At 31.9% G+C, this 17400-nt stretch overlaps 2 protein-coding genes across 2 annotated transcripts; both read right to left on the bottom strand.

Moving 5' to 3' along the window:
• Positions 1 to 9: 9 nt before the first annotated feature.
• On the bottom strand, positions 10 to 1491 carry LOC105974435 (small ribosomal subunit protein uS13c). Its single transcript, XM_012999537.2, has 3 exons — positions 1244 to 1491; positions 888 to 1112; positions 10 to 309 (listed from the first exon to the last, which is right to left on the bottom strand). The coding sequence occupies exons 1-3, from the start codon at positions 1355 to 1357 to the stop codon at positions 148 to 150; spliced, it is 501 nt and encodes a 166-aa protein (XP_012854991.1). The 5' UTR covers positions 1358 to 1491; the 3' UTR covers positions 10 to 147.
• A 3680-nt stretch (positions 1492 to 5171) lies between these two features.
• Positions 5172 to 9326, bottom strand: LOC105974411 (mitogen-activated protein kinase homolog MMK1). Its single transcript, XM_012999511.2, has 6 exons — positions 8977 to 9326; positions 8747 to 8876; positions 7727 to 7864; positions 7079 to 7411; positions 6085 to 6265; positions 5172 to 5599 (listed from the first exon to the last, which is right to left on the bottom strand). Exons 1-6 carry the CDS (start codon positions 9186 to 9188, stop codon positions 5424 to 5426), a joined length of 1170 nt encoding a protein of 389 aa, XP_012854965.1. The 5' UTR covers positions 9189 to 9326; the 3' UTR covers positions 5172 to 5423.
• Between the last annotated feature and the right edge of the window lie 8074 nt (positions 9327 to 17400).

The following is a 17400-nucleotide window of genomic DNA, read 5'->3' on the forward strand; positions in this document are numbered from 1 at the left end:
AATGCAATATCGGTAACTAGAAAATCGAATAGAATTCCGTGTCTAAAAAGTAGTTGCTTTCGATTACAAAAAAAAAAACAAAATCAGATTCAAAGCTCTAATACGGCATTTTACAAATTACAGAGAAAGGAAAACAAACCGAGTGTCTCACTTCTTCTTCTTGCCCGGAATGGCGACCCTCTTACCCTTCAAAGTCCTGCAATTGTTCTTAGTCCTCTGCCCTCTGCACGGCAATCCCTGAATGTGTCGAACTCCTCGGTAGCATTGTATCTCCTTCAGCCTTCTTATCGCAAGTCCGTTAAACCTCCTCTACAACCAATTAAAAAACGAACAAATTCAGTTCCCGATTAATCAGAAATCACCAATATTTCACGGAGATAGTGTTCAAAACGAATAACCGCAAACGTGGAGATACACGCAAAACCTGGATATATTTGCAATCGAGAAATCCAAAGGAAAGAAAAAACGAACAAATTCAATTTCTGCAGAATCTATAATTCGCTAAATAACAACGATAACCGTTCAAAATGAATAGCTACAAAAACCGGAGATACACTCAAACCCTAGATATACTTGCAGATGGAACAACAAGATATGCGGTCGAGAAATCCAAAAGGAACGAAAAACGAACAAATTCGATTTCCGCGGAATCAAAAATCACTAAATAACAACGATAACTGTTCAAATTGAGTAACTACAAAAAAACGGAGATACACTCAAACCCTGGATATACTTAGATATGAACCAAACAGTATAATTCATACACCTCATTAACAACATAAATCATTTCATTAAACTTACTGTAGAAAATGTTTACTTAGCAATAAATAAAACACATAGAATTTAGGATTAAAGGAAAAGAAAAAATTGGAGTAAAAAACACATACGAGATCTCCTTCAATTTTGTACTTAGAAACTTCGTCACGAAGAATGGTGAGCTCCTCCTCGGAGAAGTCTTTGGTTATCTTATTCTCGAAGCTGAGATCGTTCAATATCTGGCGAGCGGCGGTGCGCCCAATTCCGTGAATGTACTGCAGAGAGTACTCCACGCGCTTGTTGTTGGGTATCTCAACACCACCCACACGCGCGCATTTGATACTCAGCCCACCAATCTTAAACAACATTTCATAAATCAAAATCAAAATTATTCAAATTAAAGGAACATTCGTGTTAGAAAACCTCGGGGAGAAAAAATAAATTGATTTGAATGAAATAATTAAACTTTTTTTTTTTTAATTTTTACCTTGGGGAGAGAGGTGGAGAGGGGGAAGAAGATGGAGTTTTTGGGGGAGAGAGAGATGGAATTGGAGATTAGAGAGAGTGATGGGAGGACTGGAGTAGCTAATGCTTGCGCCATTGTTGATGAATTCTGCAAGCTTCGATTGAATTTTGTGGAAGATAGAGAAATTATGAAGAAATGGGGAATGGGGATTTGCTACGTTCTTTTCTTATCCTTGGGGATTTTTTTTTATCTTTTTTTTTTAATTTAATAAATAAATAATAATAATAATTCCAGCAAGTAATTCTAAGTTGGGCTCTAACATTCTGAAAATTGGATCCGATTCCAATTTGGGCCAGGTTTCGGCTGGGTCATATTTAATTTAAATTAGTGACCGTCCTCGTTAATTAATTTTTAATTAATTAAAAATAATTATGATTTTGATCGTGATATATTTTTTTAACATTCCTCCAATTTTACCTAAAATATGTGTATTATATAGTGTACAGTTCTTGGTGATTTTGATTATGAAATAGTTTTTTGGACGTTCTTCCAATTTTATCCAAAATCTGTGTACTATAGTGTACGGTTTTTAGTGATTTTGATTGTGAAATAGTTTCTTGGATGTTCCACCAATCTGTGTATTATAGTATACATATTTTGGTGATTATGACCGTGAAATAATTTTTTGGACGTTCCACCAATTTTAACTAAAATTTGTGTACTATATAGTATACAGGTTTTGGTGATTTTGATCGTAAAATAAATTTTTTGGACGTTGTTTTTGCTGATTTAGATCGTGAAAAAGTTTTTTTGACGTTTCATCAATTTTACCCAAATATGTGTACTATATAGCATACTTTTTTGTTGATTTTGATCGCGAAAAAGTTTTAGGGACGTTCCACCAATTTTGCCCAAATTTTGTGTACTATGGTATACAGTTTTTGGTGATTTTGACCGTGAAATAGTTTTTTGAACGTTCCACAAATTCTACCCGAAATTTGTTTACTATAGTATACAGTTTTTTTGTGATTTTGATCGTGAAATACTTTTATGGACGTTCCACCAATTTTACCCAAAATTTGCGTACTATAGTAAACAGTTTTCATTGATTTTGATCGTGAATTTTTTTTTCTGGGATGTTCCACCAATCTTACCCAAATTTGTGTACTTATAGCATATAATTTTTGGTGATTTTGATCGTGAAAAAGTTTTTTGGACGTTTCACCACTTCTACCTAAAATTTGTGTACTACCCATACAGTTTTTGGTGATTTTTTTTCGTGAAATAGGTTTTTGGACGTTCCACCAATTTTACCCAAAACATGTGTACTATAGTGTACTATTTTTGGTTATTTTGATCGCGAAAAAGTTTTTTTGGACGTTCCATCAATTTTACCCGAAATCTATGTATTATAGTGTGCAATTTTTGGTGATTTTGATCCTGAAAAAGTTTTTTGGACGTTCCACCAATTTTAACCAAGATCTGTATACTATAGTGTACAGTTTTTTGTGATTTTGATCGTGAAATAGTTTTTTTTGACGTTGCACCATTTTAACTAAAATCTATGTACTATAGTATACAGTTTTTGATGATTTTGATCGCGAAAAAGTTTTTTGGACGTTCCGTCAAATTTTACCAGAAATCTAGGTACTATATTATACGGTTTTTATTGATTTTGATCGTGAAGTTTTGTTTTGGACGTTTCACCAATTTTACCCAAAATCTGAGTACTATAGTATACAGTCTATGTTCACCAACTTTATCCAAAATCTGTGTAATATAGTATATAGTTTTGTGATTTTAATCGTGAAATAGTTTTTTGGATGTTCTACCAATTTTACCGAAAATTTGTGTACTATAGTAAACAGTTTTAGGTGATTTTGATCGTAAAAAAGTTTTTCGGATGTTCAACTAATTTTATCAAAAAACTGTGTATTATATTTGATGATTTTAATCGTGAATTTTTTTTTTTGACGTCCCACCAATTTTACCCGAAATCTATGTACTATAGCTTACGATTTTTGGTGATTTTAATCTTTAAATAGTTTTTTGGACGTTCGACCAATTTTACCCAAAATTTGTATACTATAGTATACAGTTTTTGGTCATTTTGATCGTGAAAAACTTTTTTGGACGTTCCACCAATTTTACCCAAAATATATGTACTATAGCGTACAATTTTAGGTGATTTTGAACGTGATTTTTTTTTTACGATGTTCCACCAATTTTAGGTGATTTTGATCGTGAAGTTTTTTTTGGACATTTCACCAATTTTACCTGAAATCTGTGTACTATAGCTTACGGTTTTTGGTAATTTTGATCGTTAAATAGTTTTATGGACGTTCGACCAATTTTACCCAAAATATGTGTACTATAGTATACAGTTTTTGGTCATTTTGATCGTGAAAAACTTTTTTGGACGTTCCACCAATTTTACCCAAAATATGTGTACTAGAGCGTACAATTGTAAGTGATTTTGAACGTGAAAAAGTTTTTTACGACGTTCTACCAATTTTATCCAAAATCTGTGTACTATTGCATACAGTTTTGGTGATTTTGATTGTGAAATAGTTTTTTGGACGTTTCACTAATTTTACCTAAACTTTGTGTACTATACTGTACAAATTTTGGTTATTTTGATCGTGAATTTTTTTTGGGACGTTTCACCAATTTTACCCAAAATTTGTACACAAATATGTGCACTATATATAACATACAATTTTTTGTGATTTTGATCGTGAAAAGATTTTTTGAACATTCCACCAATTTTACCCAAAATTTGTGTACAGTTTTTGGTGATTTTGATCGTGAAATAGTTTTTTGGACGTTCTACTAATTTCACCCAAAATTTGTGTACTATAGTCTACAATTTTTGGTGATTTTTATCGTGAAAAAGTTTTTTGGACGTTCCACCAATTTTACCCAAAATCTGTGTACTATAGTTTACAATTTTTGGTGATTTTTGATTGTGAAATAGTTTTTTGGACGTTCCACCAATTTTACCCAAGATTTGTGTATAGTATACAGTTTTTTGTGATTTTGATTGTGAACCGAACACACACTTAAAAAATATACACACACTACACTGAAAACACACACTAAAAACGCACACACACTACACAAAAAATACACACTAAAAAAAATACACACAACATCGAAAACACGCACTAGAAAAAATTACACACACTACACCAAAACACACACTAAAAAAATATACACACACTACAACAAAAACACACACTAAAAAAACATACACACTACACTACTACACTGTGCAAACACACAATAAAAAGAATTGCAGACACTACACCGAAAACACACACTAATAAATATACACACACTACACCGAAAAACACACTAATAAATATACACACATTACACCGAAAACACACACTAAAAAAATTAAACACATTACACCGAAAACACATACTTAAAAAAATATACACACAACACACACACTACACCGAAAACACACACTAAAATAAAATACACACACTACACCGAAAACACACACTACACCTATAAACAACCGGATGCAGCAAGCAAAGTTCTTCTTCAGCCTGTCAAGATTCTTGTTCGCCGCATGGTTAAACGGAACAGAGCTGTGGCCACACAACTTTTGGTCCGTTGGTCTCGTTTGCCCGATGAAGAGGCCACCTGGGAGGACTATGATCAGTATTGCCACCACCTTCCCGTTCTCACTTTCACACACAAGCACTTCCCACGCACATCCATCCCTTCGGGTTGATCGGTCGAGTACTTTGGAGCATCGCCAGTTCGTTCCATCACCAGAGCGGCGATAAGTAGACTATGGCGTAACATTCTACGCCAAAAATACAAAATATAAACATACATACATTAACTAGTAAAACTCTGAGTAAATCAAAAATCGCAAGCATGGAAAATCGGGAGGAACGATAATCAGAAAATGTTTCGACAAAACGGAAACTTAAAAAGTCAAAAGTCAAAACCATACCAAACACAAAACCTGTGCGGCTGGTCGCTTAAATAAAACACAGTCTTAAAGTATCCATGTCGGAATTTAAGAGTCGATAAATATTCTAAGGCAATACACATACAGGTTCTGGATGAGCCAGTATGTACAAGAAATCGATTACAAGTTCACATACAACACTGCTACTTTAAAGAATCCCATAAAAAAAAAAAAAAAAAATTGTCCCATAAATAAAAATTAATTCTTTCACATAAACTGATATGCAGGGTTGAATGCAAGAGCCTCCCTGTAAATCAGTTCCTTCATCTGCTCCTCAGTCAATGCATGCTGTTCGAAGTCAAAGTTAAATGGGGTGGTGCAAACAGGCTCGTCGCTGATGTCGTGGAGCGAGTTCAAGTATGGATGGGCCAGCGCACCTTCAACTGATTAACCAAAAGTTTGACAGAAAGGGAATGAATATTAATCTATTGTGTATTTGTGTCACATCACAAATTTCTCTAATTTCAGAAGTCGAAATCTAATTCAACTCCTTCCAAAAAAAATCAGAAAAAAGGAATTTCGGGAATTGGTATGAAAAAACTAGTTTGAAAATCGGAAATTTTCCGATCGTAATCGGTGAAATTCGGAAAATTACAATTGTTAAGTTACCTAAAAATTACAAAATACATGATAATATGGATATTATAAGTGAAATTTTCCAAAAAAATCGGTATTTTCGGAATTATTTTCGAAAATTGAATCGGATCAGAAATCGGAATCTCATGTTTATTCCAATCCCAGTCCAAAAAAAAATCGGAAATAGGAATTTCAGAAATCAAAATGAAAAATATTCATCCAAATCGATTTATTTTTCGGTAAAAGCACTACATAGATTCGACTATATTAAAGAGAGGCGGAAGTTAATTACCTGTAATCCTTTGTCGAGGATCAAAAGTGAGCATCTTCTCAATGAGATCAATGGCAAGAGGGTGCACCTGAGGAAACTTGTCAGTGAATGATTGGCGGCGATAAGTAGGGAGCTGCCGTATGTATCTTTTTGCATTATCATTCAGAAGCCCCAACTCAGCCTCGGAAGGGGTCCCAATCAGCTGCATAAGAAATAATCTCGTAATTACTAACGGTTAAGCATAGAGTACAACAACAATGTATGTTTAGTAGAAACCATGTTCTGATAATGTTGGAAAGTTAATCGTAATCTTGGATAACATGCGGTGAATTACTATTTAATACACACGCTACATCGAAAACACACACTAAAAAAATGCACACACTACACCGAAAACACACACTAAAAAGAATTACACACACTAAACCGAAAAACACACTAAAAAGAATTACACACACTACACCGAAAACGCAATCTAAAAAATACACATACACTGCACCAAAAACACACACTAAAACATATACATACACTACACCGAAAACACACACTGGAAAAAAATACACACACTACACCGAAAACACACTAAAAAAATACACACACTACACCGAAAACACACACTAAAAAATAGACACACACTACATGTGGTGAATTACTATGCCGTAGTATTGACTATTTTATTAGAAACTTCAGCATTTATGACAAAAAGATATTGGCTCGATAAAACTCTCGTTGTCCTAGATTATTACAAACAAATATTGAACAAATTTCTTTCAGTAAAACACCAATTATATCTCTTTAACATGTCCAGATTGATCTATTCAGTGAAGTTCAAAATAAATTTGTATATTTCAATCAAAAGCTATCAAAATCGTCGAGTGTGAAAACATATCAGGGCAGTAAAGATAATAAAAAAATAAAAATTTTAACAACAAACAAATACTTAATTCCTCAAGTATCATTATAACCTTATTTGAGATTCTTTTTAGAGAATTTTTTTTTTTAAATAGGGGGATACCTCAATCAGAAGGCGTAACTGGTGCACGTGATCTCTACCAGCAAACAGTGGCTTTCGGTCCATCAGTTCCATGAAAATGCAGCCGACTGACCAAACATCAATAGCTGCAGTGTAATCAGATGAATTCAACAGCAGCTCAGGCGCACGATACCACCTCGTAACAACATATTCAGTCATAAAGTCGGTTTCCGAATTGACACGTGCCAATCCAAAATCACATATCTTTAGGTCACAGTTTGCATTCAGGAGAAGATTGCTAGGTTTTAAGTCCCTGTGAAGAACATTTGCCGAGTGTATATACTTCAGCCCACGGAGAATCTGGTACAAGAAATACTGCGCAAACACAGGGGAATAGCTATTATTACCAAAAAAATATTCAGTACATTAAATTCAAACATGACTATTGTTATGTGCACCCCGGTTAGATATTATTGCTCTCGACTCCGTAACGTTAACTACAAATGGATTTAGCTAAAATTCAGTATGAAATGAAAACTTAAGTAGTTTAAAAAAAAGGAGGCACGTGATTTCCTGTCACTTCAATATGAACCAGAATACAAAACATTCAATATTCTGTAGACAAAAAAAAAAACAACGAAACATATCTCATGGACAAAAGGTTTTCAAAAGTAGAATTTGAAATAGAACCTGGCAGTGCTCCTCAGACAAAGCTTGATTAGAACGGATGATTTGGTGAAGATCAGTGTCCATAAGTTCGTATGCAATGTAAACATCATTAAATGCATCCCTCTGAGGCGGAGGAATTATATCTCTGATTGCAACAACCTGTCACGAATAAATTTCACAATTAATAAATGTTTATTGGCTGCATTTAGTCAGTTCTGATTGTAAGAACTAACAAGAATGCACCAGAAATGAAATTACACGACGAAACTGTGAATGCTAAAACGAGTTTTCTTTCGGTAAACTTTTATTCTGGTTCTATATTCATGAATGAAACTTCAGAACCGACGTCAAATTCTAGTATTTTATATCACTCAAAGGATCTAAGTTTTTACTTAAATGCTAAACTAACGACGAATACCACGTGTCATGTGATCACGACTTAAAACGGCATTTAATTCAACAGACCATAAACTAAACCATTTAATTAGCCGTTTAACTTGTTCGGTAAAATGATCATTTTCCTATAATCAGATATCCACGAACTTTTAATCGAGCAAACTCATATAATTCAATCCGAATCTCATTTCCAACTAATAAATCACATTCACGTATCATATGCTCGCATAAATAGGCATTTTCATATACAAGTGTCCGTGATATCTAACAGGCTTCTTTCCGTTTTCTAGACGAAAAACATTGGATATCTTCTCCAAACTCGAAAAACAGAAACCAGGATTTTGACAATCTAGAACGTGGCGAGAAAATCGGGCAAAAAAATAAACGAAAACAAAGTAGAAAGAAACCAGATTCCAATAAATTACACCTAACTTAAAAGCATACACACATACAAGAGAACAACCTAAAATCTCAAACATGTCTATTTTTGTCCAAACAACACCATAGCTTCTTTAGTTCAGTGATTTATTTTTGCCGATTTCAGAAGACAAATAAAATCTCATGAAAAAATACCACAAATTCAAAAATCAATTATTCTCGAGAAAATTAAATACTTAAATACATAGTTAGAATATATGTACTGACGTTTTCATGATCCATGTGGCGCAGAAGCTTGATCTCACGCAGAGTCCTCTTCGCATCAATTTTGTTATCAAAAGCATTCGCAATTTTCTTCAGCGCTACATGCTCATTCGTCTCCGAATTCAAAGCAGAGCTATTCAAAAAAATTAAAAAAATTCAGAAAATTAAATAATTTTTTTTATTTATAATAAATATCGGAAGGAGGACGAAGTTAGAGGTGAGAATCTCGGTACCAAACGATTCCGTATGCGCCTTTTCCGATGGGCATGATTGGGGGTTTGTATTTAGAAGTGACCTCGAATATGTTGCCGAAGATATTGTATTGGATGAATCTGCCTCCGTGGCTGAGCGTCGCCGGTATGTGGTCGATCGGAGGCTGCGGCGGCGGCGGCGGCGGTGCTGCTTCCGACATCATGGTGTCTACCGGCTGAGCCCCACCCTCCATTTTTTTCTGTGCGTCTGTTACTTAAAAAATAATAAAAAGAAGAAAAAGAAAAAGTAAAAGACGAACTGTGTTGTGTTGCGACTGCTCTCTCTCTCTCTCTCCTCTCTTTCTCTCTCTAGATTTGTTATTTATATGTCCGATTATTTTCAGCGATATCTTTTTTCTCTATCCTGCTGGCTGCTTTTTTGTATTTTGTTGGGCCCACATTTATTTATTATTTTTATGGTATTAAATTTTCTACTTATAGCAGGTATTATTATTTATTATGAGTAATTAAGCTCGGGCCTTAGTGTACAAATAATAACAAATACATTTTTATTTTATTTTTTATTTAAGCAAGTATTTTTCAATTCATTATTTAATTCAAAATCAATTATTAGAAATTTATTTTATAGCTCGTATTGTTACTAGAATGAAGTAAATTTGAACACTCAATTCCGTTCGATAGTAAATGAAGCTCGACTTCGATACAAAATTGATTAATTAAAAGTACAAGTACGTTATTTAAAAAATCAAGCTAGTCGAGTTCGATTCTTTTGCGTCCCCCTAATTCCAAATTGAGTTTAAACGTTAAATATTTTATTTATTTATTTTTATTTTTTTAGTGGATTAATGGGTTGTAAGCATTACTTACACTTGTTAACATTCCCAATTAATTTAATTACCATTTATACTAAGAAAATCCAGAAAGGGATATTGTGCTGCAAATAAATCTTATTTATTACATTAAATAATGACTAGTGACTAATCCAAATTCCAAACGACTCATTTTCAAAGTACACCACCTGATTACGTAATTTAAAATTAGGTAACGTCATAAGGGGCAAGTAAGTAATTTATATGATGTCAGTGAAATATTAATGAAAGATTACTACAATTATGTTGGTTTATTTGTGAGATCAAGATTAAATTGTATTAAATATTAATATTATTCAAACTGAAATTTGAAGCTGGTCAATGTTATTATCTATCAATATTGTGTGGATATGTAAATGAAATTGTATGAATAATGAAGCAACTTTACCTATATTTTGAAGACGTTACTATATAAAACTATAGAGTATTTGATTAACGGAAATAAAATTATTAATATATGGTGAACACTATTTTTTGGTAAGTTTTACTTTATATAAATTCAGAGAATTGTTGTTACTTCCCATAAGTTGCACTATATTCAATATATTTTTTTATATAATATAAGTTATATAACTACATCATGGATTAGGGGTGAATATTTCGATTTTGAAACAATATTTTTAAATCCGAATTCTGAAATTCCAAGTCTCGATTTTTCTAAAATTATTTGGATCGGAATTGGAATTGTACACGATTCCGATTTTCGATCCGATTTTAGATTCCTTAAATAATTCCAATTTTCTTATCGAATATTACACTTAAATACCAATATTATTATGTATTTTATATTTTAGGAAACCGAAAATTAGAACTCTCCCAATTAGGCAATTACAATCCGAGATTTTCCGATTTGGAACAATTATTTTCATTCCACCTTTCGAAATTCCGATTATTTAAGAAAAAAAGAAAAAAATAAATAAAGATTGGTGTGGGCTTTTTTCTATATTTCAGTATCAGGCTTTAATAAGTCAAAATAACTGGGCTTGTTTGCAATTGATTACTAATTAATGGGCCATATTTAGATTAAAATAAAGTTATACAAAGCTTAGTGGTTAATGGGTTTGTTTGCAATTAATCATATTTATTATGTAATTAATTTGAATTAAGTCTGGCTTTAGGTCCAGGGAAATATATTTTTTCAAGGCCCAATTCGAAATCCAAATATATATAATTTCACGGCCTTCCAAACAAATTTTTTTTTTTTAATTTTTTTTATGGGAGTCCAAACTACACACATTACTATATTAGCTTCACTTATTTTTTTTTCTATTTTCGTAATTAGTTGTATCTGGAGTCTGAATTAGGGGTGTAAATAAACCGAGTTCATCAGATTTTTCGAGTTCTAACTCTAGCTCGAGTTCGAGTTAAATTTGGCGAACTCGAGCTCAAACTCATCGAGCTTAGGAGTTCGAACTCGAGCTCAACTCATTTAATTTATTAAATGATTTTTAGTGATCGGCCACAAAAATTACATGATAAAACTTATGATTTGTCCTATCAATTTCTAAATAAACCACTAATTATTATTATTTTTTAAAAAGACCTTTTCATATCTATCTATTATTCCATCTGTTCCACAATAACTGTCCATTTTTAAAATTATTTTTGTTCCATATTATTTGTCACTTTACATTTCCAACACTGCATTAATTGTGTAATTATCAAATTTACCCTTGTTAACTATATCCAACACTCTCTCACATTAATTATTGGCAAGGGCATTTTAGTATAAGAACATTTTTCTAAAATTAAGCAATATTTATTGAGATCCTTAATCCTTGTGCACAAACTAACAACGACAATTATAAAGAAACGGAGGGAGTAAAAAATTATAATTTGCATATATTAAATTTGTTGAAGTGTTCCACGGAACACTCAAAACTTGTTTCGATTTCCAATAACTCGTAGAATTAACTTAAAAATAAATATTTAATTTTTTTTTGAGATAAAATAAATATTTAATTTACTTATATACTTTTCATCATTGATTTCGATAAATGATAAGCACTATGCAATTTGCAAAGTCAATTAATTAAAAAATAAATGTGCAACTGGGATTTATCTTATATGACATATTAGTATTTAATTACCCACTGTTTTTGAAGAGAGAGAAAAAAGCGCGCAATACGTTTAATTGTTTTACTTAAGACAAAAAAGCCAAACTATTTTATTTTAATTAAAAAAACCCAAGGTTTGAGGAGGCATATATTATTATTTATATATACCAATTGGTTTGGAAAACAAATATAATAAAAAGCTCAGTACTTAAATTCAATGAAACAGCTACCAACCAACATCTTATTGTGCAAGTTTAATAATATTGATTAACTTAATTATAAATATTATCAAGTTGCTTAATTAGGGGTGAATGGTGATGTATACAAAATATCACAAATTAAAAATATAGATTAGAAAATACAGTGAACGCCTCTCAATACACTTTAAAAATTAATTCTGAAAATATAACTTATCAGCTCTTATAAAAACTTGTCGGACGTAAGAGTTTATCAGCTATTTAAAATAAAGAGTAAAAAGCAGTTTACCCCCTAAATTAAAGCCCGTTTTGCACTTTGCCCCCCAAACAAAAAAAATTTGCACGTTTTTACCTGAACTCGTTAATTCGTTGCACGATGCCACCTGAACTCAATTTTCCGGCAATTTTGACCGGAAAGTTAAAACATGTGGCTTGCACGTGACATTTGCAGGGGTATATTCGTCCATTCACTTACATGCTATATATTAAATATAAATTAATCTTTAAAAAACAAAAAAAAAAAAAAAAAAAAAGGGAAAAACAAAACAAAATTACCAAAACCACAATCAGACGTCACATTCGAGGATATGACCTCAAGCTTCAAAGTCTCACCGGAATCTCGCCTGCGACAAGCAACGAAAGACGCTGGTGGAATCGCCGGCCTCAACGTCCTCCGTATCATCAACGAACCCACTGCCGCCGCCATTGCCTACGGCCTGGACAAGAAAAGCTCCGGATCCGGCGAGCAGAACATCCTCGTCTTCAATTTAGGCGGCGGCACTTTCGACGTTTCATTACTCACCATAGAAGAAGGCATATAATTCGAAGTGAAAGCCACCGCCGGCGACACTCACCTCGGCGGCGAAGACTTTGACAACCGCCTGGTCAACCACTTCGTCTCCGAATTCCGGCGAAAGAACAAAAGGGACATAAGCGGGAACGCCAGAGCTCTAAGGAGACTCAGAACCGCCTGCGAAAGAGCGAAAAGAACCCTCTCCTCCACCACGCAAACGACAGTCGAAGTCGATTCGTTATTCGAAGGGATTGATTTCTAAGCCACCATTACTAGAGCGAGATTCGAAGAACTATGTATGGACATGTTCGTGAGGTGTATGGAGCCCGTCGAAAAGTGCTTATGGGATAAGAAAATCCATAAATCTACGGTGCACGAGGTGGTTCTCGTCGGCGGCTCCACCCGAATCCCGAAAGTCCAGCAGCTGCTGCAAGACTGCTTCAATGGTGGTGCCATGGTGGTCTACGGGATGAGTGGATGACAACTCATTTTTGTTCTTTTTCCTTTTTATTTATTTATTATTATTATTATTTTGTTTTAAATATTAAAATATATAATGTAAGGGAAGTGACCAATTTGCCCCTGCAAATCTCATGTGCAATATACGTGTAGTCATATTTCCGTCAAAATTGCCGGAATATTCCTTTTAGGAGGCACCGTGCAATGAATTAACGAGTTTAGGTAAGAACGTGCAAATTTTTTTTGTTTGGGGGGCAAAGTGCAAAACGGGCTTTAATTTAGGGGGTAAACTGCTTTTTACTCAAAATGGGCTATAAATTTGAATATTGATGAAATCATTTAAGTGTCGTTTAAGACAATGCACATTAATTAAGAAAGTTACTCCCTCCGTCCCAATTTAAATGACGTTTTGGGTTGTTGCATACATATTAAGAAAACCAATAAATGTGTATAGATTATCGTGAAAAGCATAGGAAAATACTAATATATCCTTGACATTAATTATTTTACAACTAACTAGTAATTAGGAGTGATAAAGGGTAAAATTAAAAATATTGCAATTAATGATGCATTGAAAATCAAAAATGACAAATAATTTAGGACAAAAAAAACTCTCTAAAAAGACATATAATATGAGACAGATGGAGTATTAAATAATATTTACTTGTAAAAAGTAAAAACAAATCTTTATTTGACCAAGCTGCTTTTTATATTTTCATTTTCGTTTTCAAATTATATTAATTTCTCATTAATGTTGAGATAAAGTCGGAAAATAATATTTAAATTATTACTTGAAAATCTAAAGTAACACTTAACATTAAAAAGAAAATCTAAAGAACAACGACACTTAAAAAGAAATAGATTGAGTAATATACATAACCAAGTCTAATTTTTTTTGTTTGCGACTTTTATTAAATTGTTATAAATATTATCAATCGACTAAATTTATAAAGAATCACAAATTAAAAATGAATTGTACGGCTTTCAATGAATCTTGAAGTTTGATTATTGGTGGAATCTTTATAAATAACCAAGTCTAATTTTTATTCGGACTTTTTATTTAATTGTTATAATTTTATAAATAATATCAATCAGCTTTATTAGGGGTGATGTATGTAAAATAAAATAAAATTCACAAATTAAAAAAATTATATGTGAAAACGAAGTGTACGGCTTTCAATGCATTTTGGACCACGATTATATCGATTACATCATTACTAAAATTAATTAAGTCTAATTTTTCTTGGGACTTTTATTTAATTGTTACAAATATTATCAACTAGCTTAATTAGAAATCAAGTGTACGGCTTCCAATGCAATCTTTGGACCACTTAGTTTAATTGAATACTAATAAATAACTAAGTCTAATTTTTATTTGGATTTTTATTTAATTGTTCCTTGTTCTCATAAGTTTAGGCAATTGTGATTAAAATCCATATGCCAACTTGATTAATTTTTAAAATAAAGTAACTTGACAATGTTTCGGTGAAGTAGACGTTACATTTGACCTGCAACGGGTGGTTGAATTGGTGAAGTAAGAGAACGCGGTGTTATTTTGACCCAAATTCGAATCTGTAAACGATGAATATTACGATTACTGTTAAACATCTATAAATTAATATAGTCCAGGCAAGTAAGATTCTATTAATTTATCGAAGAATTAATTTGATGAAATAATAATTTTGCACATTGTGATTGAATCGGGACCGAAAGAAACTATTATTTAGTGTGATTACTGATTACTAATAAATTTATCAAGATTATTGATCGGGTGTAACATGATGCATGTTGCTTACTCGCTCCGTCCCATTATATATGTCATTTATTGTTGTTGCACACATATTAAGAAATCAATAAATGCGCATATATTATAGCAAAAAAAAAAACATAAGAAATCACTAATATCCTTGTGACTAATTGTTTTTCCAGCTAATTAATTAAGAATGATAAACGGTAAAATTGAAAATAGTGCAATTAATTTTTTTTGTTTATTGTAAAGTGACAAATAATATGAGACAAAAAAATTCTTCAAAGACTAAAACAATATATGAAAGAGGGAGTAATATTTGCAAAGTCGAAGTAACTATCTCCAAATTAGTCGTGTCGAATTTTTTTTATTCTATATTATCTACAATTTAATACTTTACATTAATTTTTAACCATATTATATACATTTTTTTTCCAAAAAAAACACACATATTTTTTAATTTTCTAATTACGCGTGTACGGATCCAAAACGATAGATATTATGAAAGGGACAGAGTAACGTTTAGTTTTAGAATTCAACTTTAATTGCGTACTTTAATGAAATTGAATTTTTAGAACCGGTTATTGAAAAAAAATGCACTAGACTAATTGCTCTAGTTGCTTAACAACGACTTTCTTAAGGATCGCTAATTTGTATTTACATCGTGCAACTAATTAGTCAATAATTAGAATTTTCATAGCTAATTTTTTTTCCAAATTATGACTTTCTACTGCACATTGGCATCACCAATGACATTTCTAAGGAAGAACATAATATATGTATTATTAAAATTATTATTTACGGTTACCCCTAAAGTTAGGTCAAATTACAAAAAAACCCCTCATATTTGAGTAATTACAATTGCCCCTCAATTATGAATTTATCTTACACGTCCACCCTTATGGTGTCAAATTCAACATAAACTTCTAGATTTCGTGAAATCTTCTCTAATTTGTAATCGTTTTGTGAAAAAATGCAGTTACTAATGCACCACAATCTGATATTTACAAGTCAAGAGACACATCTTATAATCATCTTGTTTCAAAATATGGATATATCGAACGGGGTAAAACAGGTAAAAATTGTAGAATATTAAACATAATCTAGAAGATTCCACTAAATTTTGACACCAAAAGGGTGGACGGGTAAGAAGATTCATAGTTGTGAGATGATGTAATTAACCAAACATGAGAGGGGGCTTTTCATAATTTAACATTATCTTAGGGGGTTGGACGTAATTTACCCTAATTTTTTTTTTTTTATTGAATAAACTTAAGATGACAAATGGAAATTAAAAATGGGGAAACAAGATGATTACACAATATATATACTGAATATTTATTAAAAGATTCCTAATAAAATAAATATTTTTCTTATATTAGAAAATGTCAAAAAATAAAATAAAAATACATAGTACATGATGACAAAATAGTAGAAGAAAATAGGGACCAGGGGTCAAAGCAGTTGAGCTGCGGAGAAAAGTTTGATGCCCTTTGAATTCACCAAAATGCAATTAAATAAATATAATAAAATTGCGATAAATATTTTAATTTGGTCTTTGGCTCAACGAATAATCGACTTTCGGAGGCCACAGCAGCCAATTGGTATGGGCCCACATGATAATGTGTGGTCCCATTTGTATATCTATCTAATTTTTTTAATTTTTTTTTAATATCTCAAACTTTTTTTATTTTATTTTTAAAGAATATGTTGAAAGATTCTCTAATTATTAGCACATGAATCACTTCACTAGATCTAAAATACTATAAATTATAACCTAAATTCATGGTAGGATTCATGCCTACTAAAATTAATCAACTTAAATATCTAAATATTTTATCCTTATTCCATCGAAAATTCGGTTTTTCGATCTATGTAATTTCTTAACATAGCGAGCATGTATTTATCAATTCGATCGGATCTATCCAGAACTTGTCCCGTACGTAAGTTCGCCACAGGTTTTTTAAAGTTCTAAATTTGAGGAACTAGTTGTGGTATTTATATGACTTTTTATTAATAATATGATTTTTTTTCTTAAAATATAAATAATGGAATTATTTTTTAAACATTATATGAATAATTTGTTTACTTAATTAAAAGAGTCAAATAAATTTAGGTGACTTATACCGAATAAAACGAAAATTTTAATTATGAAAGACTTTGATAGCAAATTTGTCGTTACTCGAATTTAATTCCTAGCCATATATTCCTAATGAATTATATTCAATTGACTTATTCATATAACTATAGGTCATTTAAATATCTTATATATAAAAGAAAGAAACGCTGGGCAACCCTAAAAAACCCTAATGGTATTTCTGTA

This window comes from Erythranthe guttata, chromosome 3 (assembly GCF_056151865.1).
Source record: "Erythranthe guttata isolate IM_541 chromosome 3, IM_541, whole genome shotgun sequence".
NCBI lineage: Eukaryota > Viridiplantae > Streptophyta > Magnoliopsida > Lamiales > Phrymaceae > Erythranthe > Erythranthe guttata.

Coding starts and splice junctions, on each gene's coding strand:
- LOC105974435 (XM_012999537.2), bottom strand. CDS start 1,357: ATGGCGCAAGCATTAGCTACTCCAGTCCTCCCATCACTCTCTCTAATC. Junction 1,113..1,243: donor TCTCCACCTCTCTCCCCAAG/GTAAAAATTAAA, acceptor ATGTTGTTTAAG/ATTGGTGGGCTGAGTATCAA. Junction 310..887: donor ACAAAATTGAAGGAGATCTC/GTATGTGTTTTT, acceptor AATTGGTTGTAG/AGGAGGTTTAACGGACTTGC.
- LOC105974411 (XM_012999511.2), bottom strand. CDS start 9,188: ATGGAGGGTGGGGCTCAGCCGGTAGACACCATGATGTCGGAAGCAGCA. Junction 7,412..7,726: donor TGTCTGAGGAGCACTGCCAG/GTTCTATTTCAA, acceptor GTGTTTGCGCAG/TATTTCTTGTACCAGATTCT. Junction 5,600..6,084: donor TCCTCGACAAAGGATTACAG/GTAATTAACTTC, acceptor TTGGTTAATCAG/TTGAAGGTGCGCTGGCCCAT.